This window comes from Oncorhynchus tshawytscha, linkage group LG05, assembly GCF_018296145.1.
Source record: "Oncorhynchus tshawytscha isolate Ot180627B linkage group LG05, Otsh_v2.0, whole genome shotgun sequence".
NCBI lineage: Eukaryota > Metazoa > Chordata > Actinopteri > Salmoniformes > Salmonidae > Oncorhynchus > Oncorhynchus tshawytscha.
In genome coordinates this window covers 76222667-76241173 of record NC_056433.1, presented here as the reverse complement: position 1 = coordinate 76241173, position 18507 = coordinate 76222667, and the positions used below count along the sequence as shown (strand labels likewise).

At 48.8% G+C, this 18507-nt stretch overlaps 1 protein-coding gene across 2 annotated transcripts in view; it reads left to right on the top strand.

The window, feature by feature from the left end:
- The window catches only part of cachd1 (cache domain containing 1), a 136726-nt gene that overhangs the window by 39710 nt on the left and 78509 nt on the right, over positions 1–18507 (top strand). For both annotated transcript variants that reach the window (XM_042322371.1, XM_042322370.1), the window contains exons 2-3: positions 5764–5826; positions 15260–15408. In XM_042322371.1, the coding sequence (XP_042178305.1) occupies positions 5764–5826; positions 15260–15408 (212 nt within the window). The remainder of the gene's footprint in view (positions 1–5763; positions 5827–15259; positions 15409–18507) is intronic.

The following is an 18507-nucleotide window of genomic DNA, read 5'->3' as shown; positions in this document are numbered from 1 at the left end:
GACAGGGGGAAGAGGGGGAAGGGTTAGTCTAGGCTACACGCCTGTTATTTTAGCGTTTGATGCCTGAGCCCTCTTGTTTTGTTTTTTTGGGTACCTTGCATTTGCTATCCTCGTCTTCTCTTGCTCTCTCTCTCTAGGGGAAGAGCTAACCTCCAGTCCACCACAATTTGCCCTGCATGGGTATGATGTAGCTTGGTTATGTTTTTGCTGTTATTGTATTTTAAGGAGACATTATTGTTTTGGGAGTGCCTGCCTTGGATTGCTACTCAATGCATTCTCCATTCTACCGCTCTTCCTGTTGTGGATTTAACACAGTGGTTTATAAGGCTAGCTCCATGTTGAGAAGCCATCATTTGTCGAGTCAGAGTGGAGTGAGTGGATCTTTGTGTCTGAGGCCTTGGTATGGTGTGGTACGTTTTATGGGGCTTCAATGTTTAGGCCATGCCACCAACGAGTTACCGTAGCAACGGACTTGAATCATTACCCTAGCAGATCTCAGTGTTTCTGTACATAACTCTGTTTTAAAGAACCTAAATGGAGCTTTAGATTTGAATGTTCCAATAAACAGATCGTCTCCTCTTGTGGTTGAGTCAGAATACCATGACAACCTGAGGCATAGTTTCATCAGTACAGAAACAAATGTGGAGCTAATTGCATGTGTATTTTCACACTCTCTGCACACAGACACACGGGTGTACACAAACACACACTAAACTGCACACACACTGTCCCGAGAGCCTCTCAATGAAGGGAGAGGAGGTGTAGATTTACCGATGTAGCCTGAGGGTTCGGTTCGTTAGTAAGATGAACCAAATGAAATTCCCTCTGTGTCTGGTTCTAAATACAGCAGCCATTGGCAGACAGGCAGGGATCCCAAGCCATTTAATTAGACAACCGTCTCTGTCTGTGTTGCTGAATTGAAATGGAGAAGTATTAATTAGCATTTGTTTCTCTGAGGTTATTTAATGTGTCATTGTGGATCGAGGTATTAATATGGATTGTTTCTTCCTCAAGCTCGCATTACTCCCAAGATATCTGCAAATCAAATGTTCTTTGTCACATGAGCGAGAGTTTAGACGAGTTCTAAACAAGAGTTTAGATTTCAAGTCTGGTTGTTGGTGTGTTGCTGAGGGAAAGGCTTCTCTTTTAGTCTGTTTTTGGGGAGATGCGATTTCTATTTGTTGCTAAAAACAGAGTCGTGTTCCCCCAGGCGCATGGCTCAAACCTACATTATAGCCGTCAGAAAAATTGAAGAAGGGATGGGGATGGGGGGGGGGTGACGAAAAAAACTCACATCAGAAGCAGAGCTAGGATGCCTCACTCTTGGCTCCAGCCCTTTGTAGTCCAATGAGCGGAGCAGCTCTGAGAGTGGTGAGGGGAGGGAGGGAAGGAGGGGAGAGCCACAGTGTACCTGCAGCAGGCTGCAGCACCTCCCTCCACCCACCCATCTCAGCTTCCTAAAGCCTGTCTGTCCTTTCATCTGCTGCTGTTTGTACCCTGCTTGGCTCCTGTCTCTCCTGCCAGCCCCTGGGCTCCCACGCACTCCAACCCCTCCCCCACTCCGCAGAGCACATGTGAAAAATATACTCATATATATATATATATATATACACACACACACACACACACACACACACACACACACACACACACACACACACACACACACGTACATGTGCGATATGGAGGGAGATGGTGCACCACACCTAAGCAATGCGCCCATCTTCCCGTCACCCTTTTCAGGTGCCAGACAGTGGGTCTGAATATCCACACTAGCATACTAAATGGTATGCAAAATAATAACATTTTATACTATGTGACATTTTGCAAAATAGTACTGCAAATGCGCCATATAATGCACACTTGAGTTGATCCCCGGCATTCATTCATTTTGGAACAGTGTGTCTGATTATCAGCTATTGTCAAACACACAAATTCTACTAGATCAAACGGCAAAATGATGATGCAGTTTTATGTATGTAGTACGCTAGTATGATATTCGGACTCGACCAGGGAGTGGTGCAGTTAGCCCAACGCAGCACAAGGGCACGCTTCAGGACATCCACAGCACTCGGTGTCACCTCAGCCTCCCGAGCCACGGCCTGTTCATCCTGCTACCATCTAGAAGGCGTAGACCGTACAGGTGGATCAAAGCTGAGACTGTTAAACAGCTTCTATCTCCAGGCGTCAGACTGTTAAACTGTCATCACTGGCCGGCTACCACCCAGTGTCTCCAGTATCTCAGAAACGGCTGCCCTCCTGGGCTTTTCACGCACAATAGTGTCTAGGGTTTACAGACAATGGTGCGGCAGACAAAAGACCTTCAGTCAGCGGCAGTCCTGTGGGTGAAAACAGCTCGTTGATGAGAGAGGCCGAAGGAAAAGTGGGCTCTAGTGGGCACATGATCACCAACACTGGACAATCAAGGAGTGGAAAAACTCTGCCTGGTCCGACAAATCCCGGTTCCTGTTGCGTCAGGCTGACGGCAGAGTCAGGATTTGGTGTAATCAGCATGAGTCCATGGACCCATCCTGACTGGTGTCAACGGTACAGGCTGGTGAGACACTAAGGGAAGACCAGGCTGGAGAGACACGAAGAGAAGACCAGGCTGGAGAGACGCTAAGGGAAGACCAGGCTAGAGAGACGCTACGGGAAGGCCAGGCTAGAGAGACGCTAAGGGAAGGCCAGGCTGGAGAGACGCTAAGGGAAGGCCAGGCTGGAGAGACGCTAAGGGAAGGCCAGGCTGGAGAGACGCTAAGAGAAGACCAGGCTGGAGAGACACGAAGGGAAGGCCAGGCTGGAGAGACGCTAAGGGAAGACCAGGCTAGAGAGACGCTAAGGGAAGACCAGGCTGGAGAGACACTAAGAGAAGACCAGGCTGGAGAGACACGAAGGGAAGGCCAGGCTGGAGAGACGCTAAGGGAAGACCAGGCTGGAGAGACACTAAGAGAAGACCAGGCTGGAGAGACACGAAGGGAAGGCCAGGCTGGAGAGACGCTAAGGGAAGACCAGGCTGGTGAGACGCTAAGGGAAGACCAGGCTGGAGAGACGCTAAGGGAAGACCAGGCTAGAGAGACGCTAAGGGAAGACCAGGCTAGAGAGACGCTAAGAGAAGACCAGGCTAGAGAGACGCTAAGGGAAGACCAGGCTGGAGAGACGCTAAGGGAAGACCAGGCTAGAGAGACGCTAAGGGAAGACCAGGCTAGAGAGACGCTAAGAGAAGACCAGGCTGGAGAGACGCTAAGGGAAGACCAGGCTAGAGAGACGCTAAGGGAAGACCAGGCTAGAGAGACGCTAAGAGAAGACCAGGCTGGAGAGACGCTAAGGGAAGACCAGGCTGGAGAGACGCTAAGAGACAACGTAGTTATTTGTTGTCCGTGTGATTTATGATTGTCAAGTGTGTTTTGGTGAATGAGGCCTTTGTTCATTCAAGAGCCCACCCTAAGCTTTGATTAGTTAAGACGAAAATAATAAAATAGCTACCAGAATACAACTTTGTTCCATTAATTTGTTTATACTTCAACAAGCTTCAAGTATGAAACCATACCCTGGTAGGATCCTGAAGTGTGGGTGTGCCTGTAGTCTGTCTCCCAATGGACTCTCTGGGTCAGGGGCATTCCTCCCTGCCCAGGTCTTCGCTGTGAAAGCCAAAAACAAACAGCCTGCACTAATACATGCTATACCATCTCTAGGTTGGCTTTACGTTTTCCAAATAACACTGTGGGTAAAATGTGCAGCATGTTGGCTGTGTGTGTCTGTGTTTGTTTCCCATGTTTAACTAACACATACCTGTCAGAGTGGACCTGAGCCGACCTCTTTAACTTCAGTAGAGAATTAAACTTCTTTACCTGATCCCCCTGCCAGATAGCTTTCCAGGGGTTCCTTCTCTGTTTAGGAACCAAGGTCAGTGTGACAAGTCTCCTCTTGATTGTGGGAGGTCCCATGATTCACGCAATAAAATGAAGTGAACTCCGGGTTAGTCAGGCAGGCGGAGTGAGGCATGCTGGGTAGTTGGTGCCCATCTGCTCTGGAATGTGTCCTACAATAAGTGTGGACAGGTGTGAGTATGTATGTGGAACATGGCAGAAGAGAAGCTTAAACACCTGACACATAAGTCAACATTTATTTAGCTTTTTAATGAATTTATTTTTTTACCTGGAACGTGTGTGTGTGTGTGTGTGTGTGTGTGTGTGTGTGTGTGTGTGTGTGTGTGTGTGTGTAAAGCATACCAGTGCAAGTGTTAAAAGTTTTCTTGAAGGCTTGTGTATTTTGTGTTAGTGTTAAGGTCATACAAGGACCTCTGTTATTCTCCCTGCCATGTTTGTAGTTTAATGCTGTAGAATATGGGTGTGAACGACACCTTTACAGCCACTCCTCTTGGCCACAAAGACAAACATGTTTTTTTAATGCTAATTTCTTACAATTCTACACATTTTGACATGGGTGGAGAGAAACATGGACACTTGTAAAGCTAGTTCCTGCAATTCTACATGTTTTGACATGGGTGGAGAGAAACATGGACACTTGTAAAGCTAGTTCCTGCAATTCTACATGTTTTGACATGGGTGGAGAGAAACATGGACACTTGTAAAGCTGGTTCCTGCAATTCTACATGTTTTGACATGGGTGGAGAGAAACATGGACACTTGTAAAGCTGGTTCCTGCAATTCTACATGTTTTGACATGGGTGGAGAGAAACATGGACACTTGTAAAGCTAGTTCCTGCAATTCTACACATTTTGACATGGGTGGAGAGAAACATGGACACTTGTAAAGCTAGTTCCTGCAATTCTACATGTTTTGACATGGGTGGAGAGAAACATGGACACTTGTAAAGCTGGTTCCTGCAATTCCACATGTTTTGACATGGGTGGAGAGAAACATGGACACTTGTAAAGCTGGTTCCTGCAATTCAATGGACAATCAATGGACAATCAATGGATTGTCAATGGACAGGAGCAGGCAGGTTCGGTTTCTGAAGGCATAACACAGTCTTATTACTGTAGTTGACTTCACTTAGAAGCAATAGTATAATTCCAGGAAATGGTCCCTTTTAACAGTGAAATAACTCCACCAATGGCCTTTGCTTTGGAGGGGACCTAGGAGGGCATGGAGCTACTCTCTCATTCTTTCCATTTAAATGTAAAGGGAATGGCCTTTACTAGGGAGGGGACCTAGGAGGGCATGGAGCTACTCTCTCATTCTTTCCATTTAAATGTAAAGGGAATGGCCTTTACTAGGGAGGGGACCTAGGAGGGCATGGAGCTATTCTCTCATTCTTTCCATTTAAATGTAAAGGGAATGGCCTTTACTAGGGAGGGGACCTAGGAGGGCATGGAGCTACTCTCTCATTCTTTCCATTTAAATGTAAAGGGAATGGCCTTTACTAGGGAGGGGACCTAGGAGGGCATGGAGCTATTCTCTCATTCTTTCCATTTAAATGTAAAGGGAATGGCCTTTACTAGGGAGGGGACCTAGGAGGGCATGGAGCTATTCTCTCATTCTTTCCATTTAAATGTAAAGGCAGAGAAGCGTTGAAGGATGTAGTAAAGTAAATAACACAACCTAACAAGACCTTGTCAACAAATGACTGGTAATGAAGCGAGACATTCACGTCACAGCAAAAGAGATCCTCTGAAATGAAGCAATCAGAATAAATCCATGTGTATTTGCATCGGTATGAAGAGTTTGGGCCTGATGTGATTTAGTTTTAAGTCTTTCTACAGCGTACTAACCCTGTTTCTCTCCTCTCTCTCCCTGCAGAGAATCTTCAACTCATTTGTGTACACAGAAAAGACCTCAAACAGAGAGACCGAGGTACAGCAGGTGAGTCACTGGGTGCTCCTTCCTGTGTGTGTGTGCACCTGTGCGTGTGTGTGCATAGTATGTGTGTTCGTGATTGTCTGTGCTGCAGTAAACACACAACAATCATCAGAGGGAAAGAGGGCTTATTCAAATTCTACAGCTGCCGCCTCATCGGCTTTAAGTTCTCTTTCTGTTTTCCTCTCCTCCTCTAACCCCTCTCCTCTAACCCCTCTCCTCTATCCCCCTCTCCTCTATCCCCTCCCTCTATCCCCTCTCCTCTATCCCCTCTCCTCTATCCCCTCTCCTCCCCTCTCCTCTATCCCCTCTCCTCTATCCCCTCTCCTCTATCCCTCTCCTCTATATCCCCTCTCCTCTATCCCCTCTCCTCTAACCCCTCTCCTCTATCCCCTCTCCTCTAACCCCTCTCCTCTATCCCCTCTCCTCTATCTCCCCTCTCCTCTATCTCCCCTCTCCTCTATCTCCCCTCTCCTCTATATCCCCTCTCCTCTATATCCTCTCCTCTATATCCTCTCCTCTATCCCCTCTCCTCTATATCCTCTCCTCTATCCCCTCTCCTCTATCCCCTCTCCTCTATCCTCTATCCCCTGTCCTCTATCCCCTCCTCTAACCCCTCTCCTCTATCCCCTCTCCTCTATCCCCTCTCCTCTATCCCCTGTCCTCTATCCCCTGTCCTCTATCCCCTCTCCTCTAACCCCTCTCCTCTAACCCCTCTCCTCTATCCCCTGTCCTCTATCCCCTCCTCTCCTGCACTACACAGTGTCTGTGCAGTAAGGCTTCCCTCTGACAAGGTGATGCTGAAATCGGTTCTCTCTCTACCTGAACTGTAAAGCAGTATTAAAGAGTGAATACATGTCATTTCATCTCCACTCTCCCATGGTTGGTAATAAAGAGGCCACATTAGACTCCTGGCTAGATCTGTTAAAACAAGTGAATGTAATTCAACTTTATTTATCCCTTCAAGAGCTATTAAGAAAGGTGAAGCCCACTGCCCAGCCAGCTCAGTGTGTTAGCAGTAATATGTCAGTGTGTTACTCTGGCCCGAGCACTGTGGGCAGAGCTAATGAGCTGGCACTGTGTAGAGTAGTAGTAACCACAGCAGTCTGCTTACTGCCCATGCCCATTCCTGCGCTGCAGTGGTCTGTGATGTTTTCACTGTTTAGTTTGAAAGACTGGCAGTTTCCATTTCTACTGGCTCAGCATAATACAGTACAGTAGCTGGCCCTGGATCAGTTTAATCAATAAGTCATTTTATCTTTTTTCTTCTCTTTCTCCCCCACAGCTACTGCTCTCATTCATCTGATCTATGGTCATTAGTTTAGTACCTGGTAATGCCCATAGGCTGTATCGGTACTACCACTCCTTCTGTGTGGACATAGAAAAATGTAGGCTTTGAAGCCCACATTTGGCTCCAGTATGTTGTTATTTAAAAGGTTCCAGACACCATGGTAACGCGGCCTGCCAGTAGATGCGTTACCTCGGTTGATAATAGTTTCTCTCCTGTCCGTTTGGAGGTCGACAGGATACACCAGGATATGTTCTGTCTCTCCTCTGAGGAGATGTGATGGAGTCTGCTGTTTACTCCTCTGGGGTGATGGAGTCTGCTGTTTACTCCTCTGGGGAGATGTGATGGAGTCTGCTGTTTGCTCCTCTGGGGTGATGGAGTCTGCTGTTTGCTCCTCTGGGGAGATGTGATGGAGTCTGCTGTTTACTCCTCTGAGGAGATGTGATGGAGTCTGCTGTTTACTCCTCTGAGGAGATGTGATGGAGTCTGCTGTTTGCTCCTCTGGGGTGATGGAGTCTGCTGTTTCCTCCTCTGGGGAGATGTGATGGAGTCTGCTGTTTGCTCCTCTGGGGAGATGAGCTGGAGTCTGCTGTTTGCTCCTCTGGGGAGATGTGATGGAGTCTGCTGTTTGCTCCTCTGGGGAGATGTGATGGAGTCTGCTGTTTGCTCCTCTGGGGAGATGTGATGGAGTCTGCTGTTTACTCCTCTGGGGAGATGTGATGGAGTCTGCTGTTTACTCCTCTGGGGAGATGTGATGGAGTCTGCTGTTTGCTCCTCTGGGGAGATGAGATGGAGTCTGCTGTTTGCTCCTCTGGGGAGATGTGATGGGGGAGTTTGCTCCTCTGGGGAGATGTGATGGAGTCTGCTGTTTACTCCTCTGGGGAGATGTGATGGAGTCTGCTGTTTGCTCCTCTGGGGAGATGTGATGGAGTCTGCTGTTTGCTCCTCTGGGGAGATGTGATGGAGTCTGCTGTTTACTCTGGGGAGATGTGATGGAGTCTGCTGTTTACTCTTCTGAGGAGATGAGATGGAGTCTGCTGTTTGCTCCTCTGGGGTGATGGAGTCTGCTGTTTGCTCCTCTGGGGTGATGGAGTCTGCTGTTTGCTCCTCTGGGGAGATGAGATGGAGTCTGCTGTTTACTCCTCTGGGGAGATGAGATGGAGTCTGCTGTTTACTTCTCTGGGGAGATGTGATGGAGTCTGCTGTTTGCTCCTCTGGGGAGATGAGATGGAGTCTGCTGTTTACTCCTCTGGGGAAATAGAATCAGCAGAGAGAGACAACGGCAGACAATGAGCAGCTAGTCTATGGTCAAAAGCTGCCTATAGATGGATGTACAGTTCTTTCTGTCTGTCTCTCGGTCTGTCTCTCGGTCTGTCTCTCGGTCTGTCTCTCTGTCTCTCGGTCTGTCTCTCGGCCTGTCTCTCGGCCTGTCTCTCGGCCTGTCTCTCGGCCTGTCTCTCGGCCTGTCTCTCGGCCTGTCTCTCGGCCTGTCTCTCGGCCTGTCTCTCGGCCTGTCTCTCGGCCTGTCTCTCGGCCTGTCTCTCGGCCTGTCTCTCGGCCTGTCTCTCGGTCTGTCTCTCGGTCTGTCTCTCGGTCTGTCTGTCTGTCCCTTTGATTGTCTGTCCCTTTGACTGTCTGTCTGTCTGTGTCTGTCTGTCTGTCCCTTTGACTCTGTCTGTCTGTCTGTGTCTGTCTGTCTGTCCCTTTGACACTGTCTGTCTCTGTCTGTCTGTCTGTCTGTCTGTCTGTCTGTCTGTCTGTCTGTCTGTCTGTCTGTCTGTCTGTCTGTCTGTCTGTCTGTCTGTGTGGTCTGTCTGTGTGGTCTGTCTGTGTGGTCTGTCTGTGTGGTCTGTCTGTGTGGTCTGTCTGTGTGGTCTGTCTGTGTGGTCTGTCTGTGTGGTCTGTCTCGGTCTGTCTGTGTGGTCTGTCTCGGTCTGTCTGTGTGGTCTGTCTCGGTCTGTCTGTGTGGTCTCTCGGTCTGTCTCTGTCTGTGTGGCTCTCGGTCTGTCTCTGTCTGTGTGGCTCTCGGTCTGTCTCTGTCTGTCTGTGTGGTCTCTGGGGTCTCTCGGCGGGTCTCTGGGGTCTCTCGGCGTGTCTCTGGGGTCTCTCGGCGTGTCTCTGGGGTCTCTCGGCGTGTCTCTGGGGTCTCTCGGCGTGTCTCTGGGGTCTCTCGGCGTGTCTCTGGGGTGTCTCTGGGGTCTCTCGGCGTGTCTCTGGGGTCTCTCGGCGTGTCTCTGGGGTCTCTCGGTGTGTCTCTGGGGTCTCTCGGTAGGTCTCGGGGGTCTCTCGGTGGGTCTCTGGGGTCTCGGTGTGTCTCTGGGGTCTCTGTGTCTCTGGGGTCTCTGTGTGTCTCTGGGGTCTCTCGGTGTGTCTCTGGGGTCTCTCGGTGGGTCTCGGGGTCTCTCGGTGGGTCTCGGGGTCTCTCGGTGGGTCTCTCGGTGGGTCTCTGGCGTCTCTGTCTCTGGGGTCTCTGTGTGTGTCTGGGGTCTCTCGGTGTGTCCCTGGGGTCTCTCGGTGGGTCTCGGGGTCTCTCGGTGTGTCTCTGGGGTCTCTCGGTGTGTCTCTGGGGTCTCTCGGTGTGTCTCTGGGGTCTCTCGGTGTGTCTCGGGGTCTCTGTCTCGGGGTCTCTGTCTCGGGGGTCTCTGTCTCGGGGGTCTCTGTCTCGGGGTCTCTGTGTGTCTCGGGGTCTCTGTGTGTCTCGGGGTCTCTCGGTGTGTCTCTGGGGTCTCTCGGTGTGTCTCTGGGGTCTCTCGGTGTGTCTCTGGGGTCTCTCGGTGTGTCTCTGGGGTCTCTCGGTGTGTCTCTGGGGTCTCTCGGTGTGTCTCTGGGGTCTCTCGGTGGGTCTCTGGGGTCTCTGGGTGGGTCTCTGGGGTCTCTGGGTGTGTCTCTGGGTGTGTCTCTGGGTGTGTCTCTGGGTGTGTCTCTGGGTGTGTCTCTGGGTGTGTCTCTGGGGTCTCTGGGTGTGTCTCTGGGGTCTCTCGGTGTGTCTCTGGGGTCTCTCGGTGTGTCTCTGGGGTCTCTCGGTGTGTCTCTGGGGTCTCTGGTGGGTCTCTGGGGTCTCTCGGTGGGTCTCTGGGGTCTCTCGGTGTGTCTCTGGGGTCTCTCGGTGTGTCTCTGGGGTCTCTCGGTGTGTCTCTGGGGTCTCTCGGTGTGTCTCTGGGGTCTCTCGGTGTGTCTCTGGGGTCTCTCGGTGTGTCTCTGGGGTCTCTCGGTGTGTCTCTCTCGGTGGGTCTCTCGGTGTGTCTCTGGGGTCTCTCGGTGTGTCTCTGGGGTCTCTCGGTGTGTCTCTGGGGTCTCTCGGTGTGTCTCTGGGGTCTCTCGGTGTGTCTCTGGGGTCTCTCGGTGGGTCTCTGGGGTCTCTCGGTGGGTCTCTGGGGTCTCTCGGTGTGTCTCTGGGGTCTCTCGGTGTGTCTCTGGGGTCTCTCGGTGTGTCTCTGGGGTCTCTCGGTGTGTCTCTGGGGTCTCTCGGTGTGTCTCTGGGGTCTCTCGGTGTGTCTCTGGGGTCTCTCGGTGTGTCTCTCTCGGTGTGTCTCTCGGTGTGTCTCTGGGGTCTCTCGGTGTGTCTCTGGGGTCTCTCGGTGTGTCTCTGGGGTCTCTCGGTGTGTCTCTGGGGTCTCTCGGTGTGTCTCTGGGGTCTCTCGGTGTGTCTCTGGGGTCTCTCTGTGTGTCTCTGGGGTCTCTCTGTGTGTCTCTGGGGTCTCTGTCTCTGGGGTCTCTCGGTGTGTCTCTGGGGTCTCTCGGTGTGTCTCTGGGGTCTCTCGGTGTGTCTCTGGGGTCTCTGCCTCTGGGGTCTCTTGGTGTGTCTCTGGTCTGTCTCAGACCACTGAGAGCCACCACCTAACAGTGACATTTAAAGTAAAGGCCAGCTAGAGCTAATGTAAGGGTTTCTCTGTTTCTGTTCAGCTGTATGGAATGACCTTGATGGGCTAGTTATTTAGTAACATTCACCCAGTCTGGTACTGATCCGGGTCACAGCTCTCCTCCCTAACCCAGGCGTATTCTAGGCCTAACCACACTGAACCAGAACTGCATGGTCTGAGACCAGCTGGCAAGAGCTACAGCAACCACAGAGCCCAATATGTGTTATAGTGAAGGGGATAGGGGTCAGGGGAGTGAGCGGTGAGGCCTGGTAGGAGGGTGGGTGGCTGGGATTTGTGGGTAAAGAGAGGGTGGGAGGTCAGGGAGGGGAGGGTGGTTTTGGCTATGGAAAATAGTCAGACCCTAAACCTGTGCTTTGCAGTTCTTTGGTTTCTAGTTTCTCATTAATGGGTATTTCTCTATTTTACCCCGTTGTGGTACACACACAGAGACATAATACTGCTGTGGTACACACACACACACACACACACACACACACACACACACACACACACACACACACACACAGACATATTACAGTCCACATTGGGGCTAATTGCTGTGTGAGTGTGCTGGTCCAGCCCAGTCTGAAGGGGTTTACAGTATGGATGAGTCCCAGATGGCACCATCATCAGGCTACATAGTGCATTACTGTTGACCTCAGCCTTATGGCCTGTAGTCAGAAGTAGTGCACTATATAGGGTTCCATTTGGGACTGATCCTATGTATAGTGTGGCTGTGACGCCACTGGGCCTGTATAAAGCCCTACTGGGAGCAGCGGCTGTCTGATTTAATAGGAATAGCAGCTGCCTGATTAAGGGAATCGCGGTCAATGGGTCGGAGCACATTTCTCTGTTCCTGGCCTGGACCAGGGCTGTGTTGGCAGGCATGGCTCATTATGCGATGTGGACAGACATGGCGACTGGTTGCCGTAGTAATGGTTCTGTCCTGTTTTTTTCCAGGCAGTAATTGAATGTAGTATCTTTAAAAAAAACGCAATTTTAGTAATTTAGCAGACTTTGGTATCCAGAGCAACTTACAGTAGCAATTAGGGTTAAGTGCCTTGCTCAAGGGCACATCGGCACATTTTTAAACTAGTCAGCTCAGGGATTCAAACCAGCGACCTTTCGGTTACAGGCCCAACATTCTTAATCGCTAGGCTACCTGCCACCCCAGTCATGTTTCTGTGTAGGCCTAAAGCTTGCTGTCTGTTATGAGTTTGTAGTGCTTGTTTGTGTTCATTTCTAATCTGTGTTATTGTATGCAGGCTATGTCGCCTACGTGTTTCAATGCATGTGGGTGAGAGTTGCCACGGTCCTGTAGGTTCTAACTAGGTTCCCGGTGGGGGCTTTTCATTAGCTCCAGAGTAGGAACAGGTACCTGTTGTGAAGAGCTGCTGGTGCGCTGGTTATTAGTGTCCCCCAGAGGGGACCCTTTTTGCATGAGGCTCAGAGATGTGTGCACTCAGCCATGACTCTCCCTCTGAGAGCTGTAATGTATACCTAGCTTTAGCTAACACACTTACACAGGGCAGAGAGTAATGTTGATCAAAAATGAACTGAAATCTTAGATTATTTTTAGTTTTTTAAACAACCAATTGACTGACCGGTTTGAATTCAATTTTTTTTCCTGTGACTTTTCAGTAGAGAGTTGTAGTTTCCATCAAGCCAATATTCTACATAGTTCAGCGCCAAAAAGTGGTAATTAACTGCAATAACCATAATCCACTTGTCCGTTCTGTGTTTCTTTAACGCCTGCTACATTAGGTTAGTGTGGGGAAGCCACAGAAGAACGCGCGATGGAGAGAGATAGAGAGCTGTTGCTTCAAGGTACAGTGGAGCAAAAAAGTATTTAGTCAGCCACCAATTGTGCAACTTCTCCCACTTAAAAAGATGAGAGAGGCCTGTAATTTTCATCATAGGTACACTTCAACTATGACAGACAAAATGAGGGGAAAAATCCAGAAAATCACATTGTAGGATTTTTAATTGATTTATTTGCAAATTATGGTGGAAAATAAGTATTTGGGCACCTACAAACAAGCAAGATTTCTGTCTCGCACAGACCTGTAACTTCTTCTTTAAGAGGCTCCTCTGTCCTCCACTCGTTACCTGTATTATTGGCACCTATTTGAACTTGTTATCAGTATAAAATACTGTCACACACCAAACTCCACTATGGCCAAGACCAAAGAGCTGTAAAAGGACACCAGAAACAAAATTGTAGACCTGCACCAGGCTAGGAAGACTGAATCTGCAATAGGTAAGCAGCTTGGTTTGAAGAAATCAACTGTGGGAGCAATTATTAAGAAATGGAAGACATACAAGACCACTGATAATCTCCCTCGATCTGGTGCTCCACGCAAGATCTCTCCCCGTGGGGTCAAAATTATCACAAGAACGGTGAGCAAAAATCCCAGAACCACACAGGGGACCTAGTGAATGACCTGCACAGAGCTGGGACCAAAGTAACAAAGCCTACCATCAGTAACACACTACGCCGCCAGGGACTCAAATCCTGCAGTGCCAGACGTGTCCCCCTGCTTAAGCCAGTACATGTCCAGGCCCGTCTGAAGTTTGCTAGAGAGCATTTGGATGATCCAGAAAAAGATTGGGAGAATGTCATATGGTCAGATGAACCGAAATATAACTTTTTGGTAAAAACTCAACTCGTCGTGTTTGGAGGACAAAGAATGCTGAGTTGCATCCAAAGAACACCATACCTACTGTGAAGCATGGGGGTGAAAACATCATGCTTTGGGGCTGTTTTTCTGCAAAGGGACCAGGACAACTGATCCTTGTAAAGGAAAGAATGAATGGGGCCATGTATCGTGAGATTTTGAGTGAAAACCTCCTTCCATCAGCAATGGCATTGAAGGTGAAACGTGGTTGGGTCTTTCAGCATGACAATGATCCCAAACACACCGCTCGGGCAACGAAGGAGTGGCTTCGTAAGAAGCATTTCAAGGTCCTGGAGTGGCCTAGCCAGTCTCCAGATCTCAACCCCATAGAAAATCTTAAGAGGGAGTTGAAAGTCCGTGTTGCCCAGCAACAGCCCCAAAACATCACTGCTCTAGAGGAGATCTGCATGGGCCAAAATACCAGCAACAGTGTGTGAAAACCTTGAAGACTTACAGAAAACGTTTGACCTCTCATTGCCAACAAAGGGTATAACAAAGTATTGAGAAACTTTTGTTATTGACCGAATACCTATTTTCCACCATAATTTGCTAATAAATTCATAAAAAATCCTACAATGTGATTTTCTGGATTTGTATTTCTCATTTTGTCTGTCATAGTTGAAGTGTACCTATGATGAAAATTACAGGCCTCTCATCTTTTTAAGTTGCAGAACTTGCACAATTGGTAAATACTTTTTTGGCCCACTGTATCTCTACCTGAAAATACATGATCTAAGTGATTGATAGTTGGTATTCAGCAGTCATAACAGTATGCCTTATTTACTCTGAAGAACTACTAAAATAGTGATTTTGTCAGACAGCATAGACAACCGCTCTATAGAGATGAGATGAGGACTTGGAATGAAATGAAGTCACCAAATGTAATCTATACAACAACTAAAATATTTCATTAAAGTAATGTGAATAAATGATGGTTATTAAGTAGTCTTGAGTCACTACCATCATGGACTTTTATTAATAGTTTTATTCTGTGTTACAGCATTCAATGCATTGCATTGTGCATTTAATAATCAAATTTAAAAAATCACAGACCATTATTTTTTGATAATCAAATCGAACCAACCTCAAAGCACAAATCGCTCCACACCAACACAGGGGACTCGTCAGGCTTAACACTAACCAGCAGGATTAAATTATCCGCCCTTTGTTTCGGAGGGACTAGATTTTCCTTTTTCCTTCTTGGTTTCCATGCTTTGAGCTCGTAACACAGTTTTATTCCTCACTAGCCCTCCACCACCCATCATGACTTTTCCTCAACATTGACAGCTTTCACACAGAGTCTGGTTTTGAGGTCTGAGCGGCTTTGATGCTGTTCACAGCTCTTTCCCTTGGTAATTCAGCCAGTATGTTTGAGGACCTTGTGTGTGTGTGTGTTATACGTGCCTTGTTCAAACTGTGATTAATACAGAACGTAGTCTCTGACCAATAGAATGGGAGGGTACTCATACATGAATAGGTGCTCAACTAAGGTACTTCATCTTCTGACTGAGCGTGTGCTGTAATTCTACCATGATGATGACGAGGACCTTGTGTACCATGTCATACAGAATATATCTAACGGTGTGTGTGTGTGTGTGTGTGTGTGTGTGTAGCTTGCGAAGAAGATCCGTGAGAAGTTTAACCGCTACCTGGATGTGGTGAACAGGAACAAGCAGGTAGTGGAGGCGTCATACACAGCCCACCTGACCTCTCCTCTGAACGCCATCCAGGACTGCTGCACCATCCCCCCCTCCATGGTTGAGTGAGTATTAACCTAAACCTGATCCACACACCCCTTATCCCCCTTCTTGTGTTTAAATGTGTTTTGATCCTTTCTAGGAACACTTATCTCCATGTGTGCAGTGGTGGTGGTAGCGAGCAACAGTGGTGGTGGTAGTGAGCTCCATTAGTAGTAGTGGTGGTGATGAGCAGCATTAGTAGTAGTAGTAGTAGTGGTGGTGATGAGCAGCATTAGTAGTAGTAGTGGTGGTGGTGGTGGTGATGAGCAGCATTAGTAGTAGTAGTGGTGGTGGTGATGAGCAGCATTAGTAGTAGTAGTGGTGGTGGTGGTGATGAGCAGCATTAGTAGTAGTAGTGGTGGTGGTGGTGATGAGCAGCATTAGTAGTAGTAGTGGTGGTGGTGGTGATGAGCAGCATTAGTAGTAGTAGTAGTGGTGGTGGTGGTGATGAGCAGCATTAGTAGTAGTAGTAGTGGTGGTGATGAGCAGCATTAGTAGTAGTAGTGGTGGTGGTGTAGTAGTAGTAGTAGTGGTGGTGAGTAGTAGTAGTAGTGGTGGTGAGTAGTAGTAGTAGTGGTGGTGAGTAGTAGTAGTAGTGGTGGTGGTGATGAGTAGTAGTAGTGGTGGTGGTGATGAGTAGTAGTAGTAGTGGTGGTGTTGAGTAGTAGTAGTGGTGGTGGTGATGAGTAGTAGTGGTGGTGATGAGTAGTAGTGGTGGTGATGAGTAGTAGTGGTGGTGGTGATGAGTAGTAGTAGTAGAAGTGGTGGTGATGAGTAGTAGAAGTGGTGGTGATGAGTAGTAGTAGTAGAAGTGGTGGTGATGAGTAGTAGTAGTAGAAGTGGTGGTGATGAGTAGTAGTAGTAGAAGTGGTGGTGATGAGTAGTAGTAGTAGAAGTGGTGGTGATGAGTAGTAGTAGTAGAAGTGGTGGTGATGAGTAGTAGTAGTAGAAGTGGTGGTGATGAGTAGTAGTAGTAGAAGTGGTGGTGATGAGCAGTAGTAGTAGTAGTAGTGGTGGTGATGAGTAGTAGTGGTGGTGATGAGCAGTGGTGGTGGTGATGAGCAGTAGTAGTGGTGGTGGTGATGAGCAGTAGTAGTGGTGGTGGTGATGAGCAGTAGTAGTGGTGGTGGTGATGAGCAGTAGTAGTAGTGGTGGTGATGAGCAGTAGTAGTAGTGGTGGTGATGAGCAGTAGTAGTAGTAGTAGTGGTGGTGTTGAGCAGTAGTAGTAGTAGTAGTGGTGGTGTTGAGCAGTAGAAGTGGTGGTGATGAGCAGCAGTAGTAGTAGTAGGAGTGGTGGTGATGAGTAGTAGTGGTGGTGATGAGCAGTGGTGGTGGTGATGAGCAGTGGTGGTGGTGATGAGCAGTGGTGGTGGTGATGAGCAGTGGTGGTGGTGATGAGCAGTGGTGGTGGTGATGAGCAGTGGTGGTGGTGATGAGCAGTGGTGGTGGTGATGAGCAGTGGTGGTGGTGATGAGCAGTGGTGGTGGTGATGAGCAGTGGTGGTGGTGATGAGCAGTGGTGGTGGTGATGAGCAGTGGTGGTGGTGATGAGCAGTGGTGGTGGTGATGAGCAGTGGTGGTGGTGATGAGCAGTGGTGGTGGTGATGAGCAGTGGTGGTGGTGATGAGCAGTGGTAGTGGTGATGAGCAGTGGTGGTGGTGATGAGCAGTGGTAGTGGTGGTGGTGATGAGCAGTAGTAGTGGTGGTGGTGATGAGCAGTAGTAGTGGTGGTGGTGATGAGCAGTAGTAGTGGTGGTGGTGATGAGCAGTAGTAGTGGTGGTGGTGGTGTTGAGCAGTAGTAGAAGTGGTGGTGATGAGTAGTAGAAGTGGTGGTGATGAGTAGTAGTAGGAGTGGTGGTGATGAGCAGTGGTGGTGGTGATGAGCAGTGGTGGTGGTGATGAGCAGTGGTGGTGGTGATGAGCAGTAGTATTGGTGGTGGTGGTGTTGAGCAGTAGTAGAAGTGGTGGTGATGAGTAGTAGAAGTGGTGGTGGTGATGAGCAGCAGTAGAAGTGGTGGTGGTGATGAGCAGCAGTAGAAGTGGTGGTGATGAGCAGCAGTAGTAGTAGTGGTGGTGATGAGCAGTGGTGGTGGTGATGAGCAGTGGTGGTGGTGATGAGCAGTGGTGGTGGTGATGAGCAGTGGTGGTGGTGATGAGCAGTGGTAGTGGTGGTGGTGATGAGCAGTAGTAGTGGTGGTGGTGATGAGCAGTAGTAGTGGTGGTGATGAGCAGTAGTAGTGGTGGTGGTGGTGTTGAGCAGTAGTAGAAGTGGTGGTGATGAGTAGTAGAAGTGGTGGTGATGAGTAGTAGTAGTAGAAGTGGTGGTGATGAGCAGCAGTAGAAGTGGTGGTGATGAGCAGCAGTAGTAGTAGTAGTGGTGGTGATGAGCAGTGGTGGTGGTGATGAGCAGTGGTGGTGGTGATGAGCCGTAGTAGTGGTGGTGGTGATGAGCCGTAGTAGTGGTGGTGGTGATGAGCAGTAGTAGTGGTGGTGGTGATGAGCAGCATTAGTAGTAGTAGTAGTGGTGGTGGTGATGAGCAGCATTAGTAGTAGTAGTAGTGGTGGTGGTGGTGATGAGCAGCATTAGTAGTAGTAGTAGTGGTGGTGATGAGCAGCATTAGTAGTAGTAGTGGTGGTGGTGGTGAGTAGTAGTAGTAGTGGTGGTGAGTAGTAGTAGTAGTGGTGGTGGTGATGAGTAGTAGTGGTGGTGATGAGTAGTAGTAGTAGTGGTGGTGTTGAGTAGTAGTAGTGGTGGTGGTGATGAGTAGTAGTAGTAGTAGTGGTGGTGAGTAGTAGTAGTGGTGGTGATGAGTAGTAGTGGTGGTGGTGATGAGTAGTAGTGGTGGTGATGAGTGGTAGTGGTGGTGATGAGTAGTAGTGGTAGTGGTGGTGGTGATGAGTAGTAGTAGTAGAGGTGGTGGTGATGAGTAGTAGTAGTAGAAGTGGTGGTGATGAGTAGTAGTAGTAGAAGTGGTGGTGATGAGTAGTAGTAGTAGAAGTGGTGGTGATGAGTAGTAGTAGTAGTAGTAGAAGTGGTGGTGATGAGTAGTAGTAGTAGAAGTGGTGGTGATGAGTAGTAGTAGTAGTAGTAGAAGTGGTGGTGATGAGTAGTAGTAGTAGA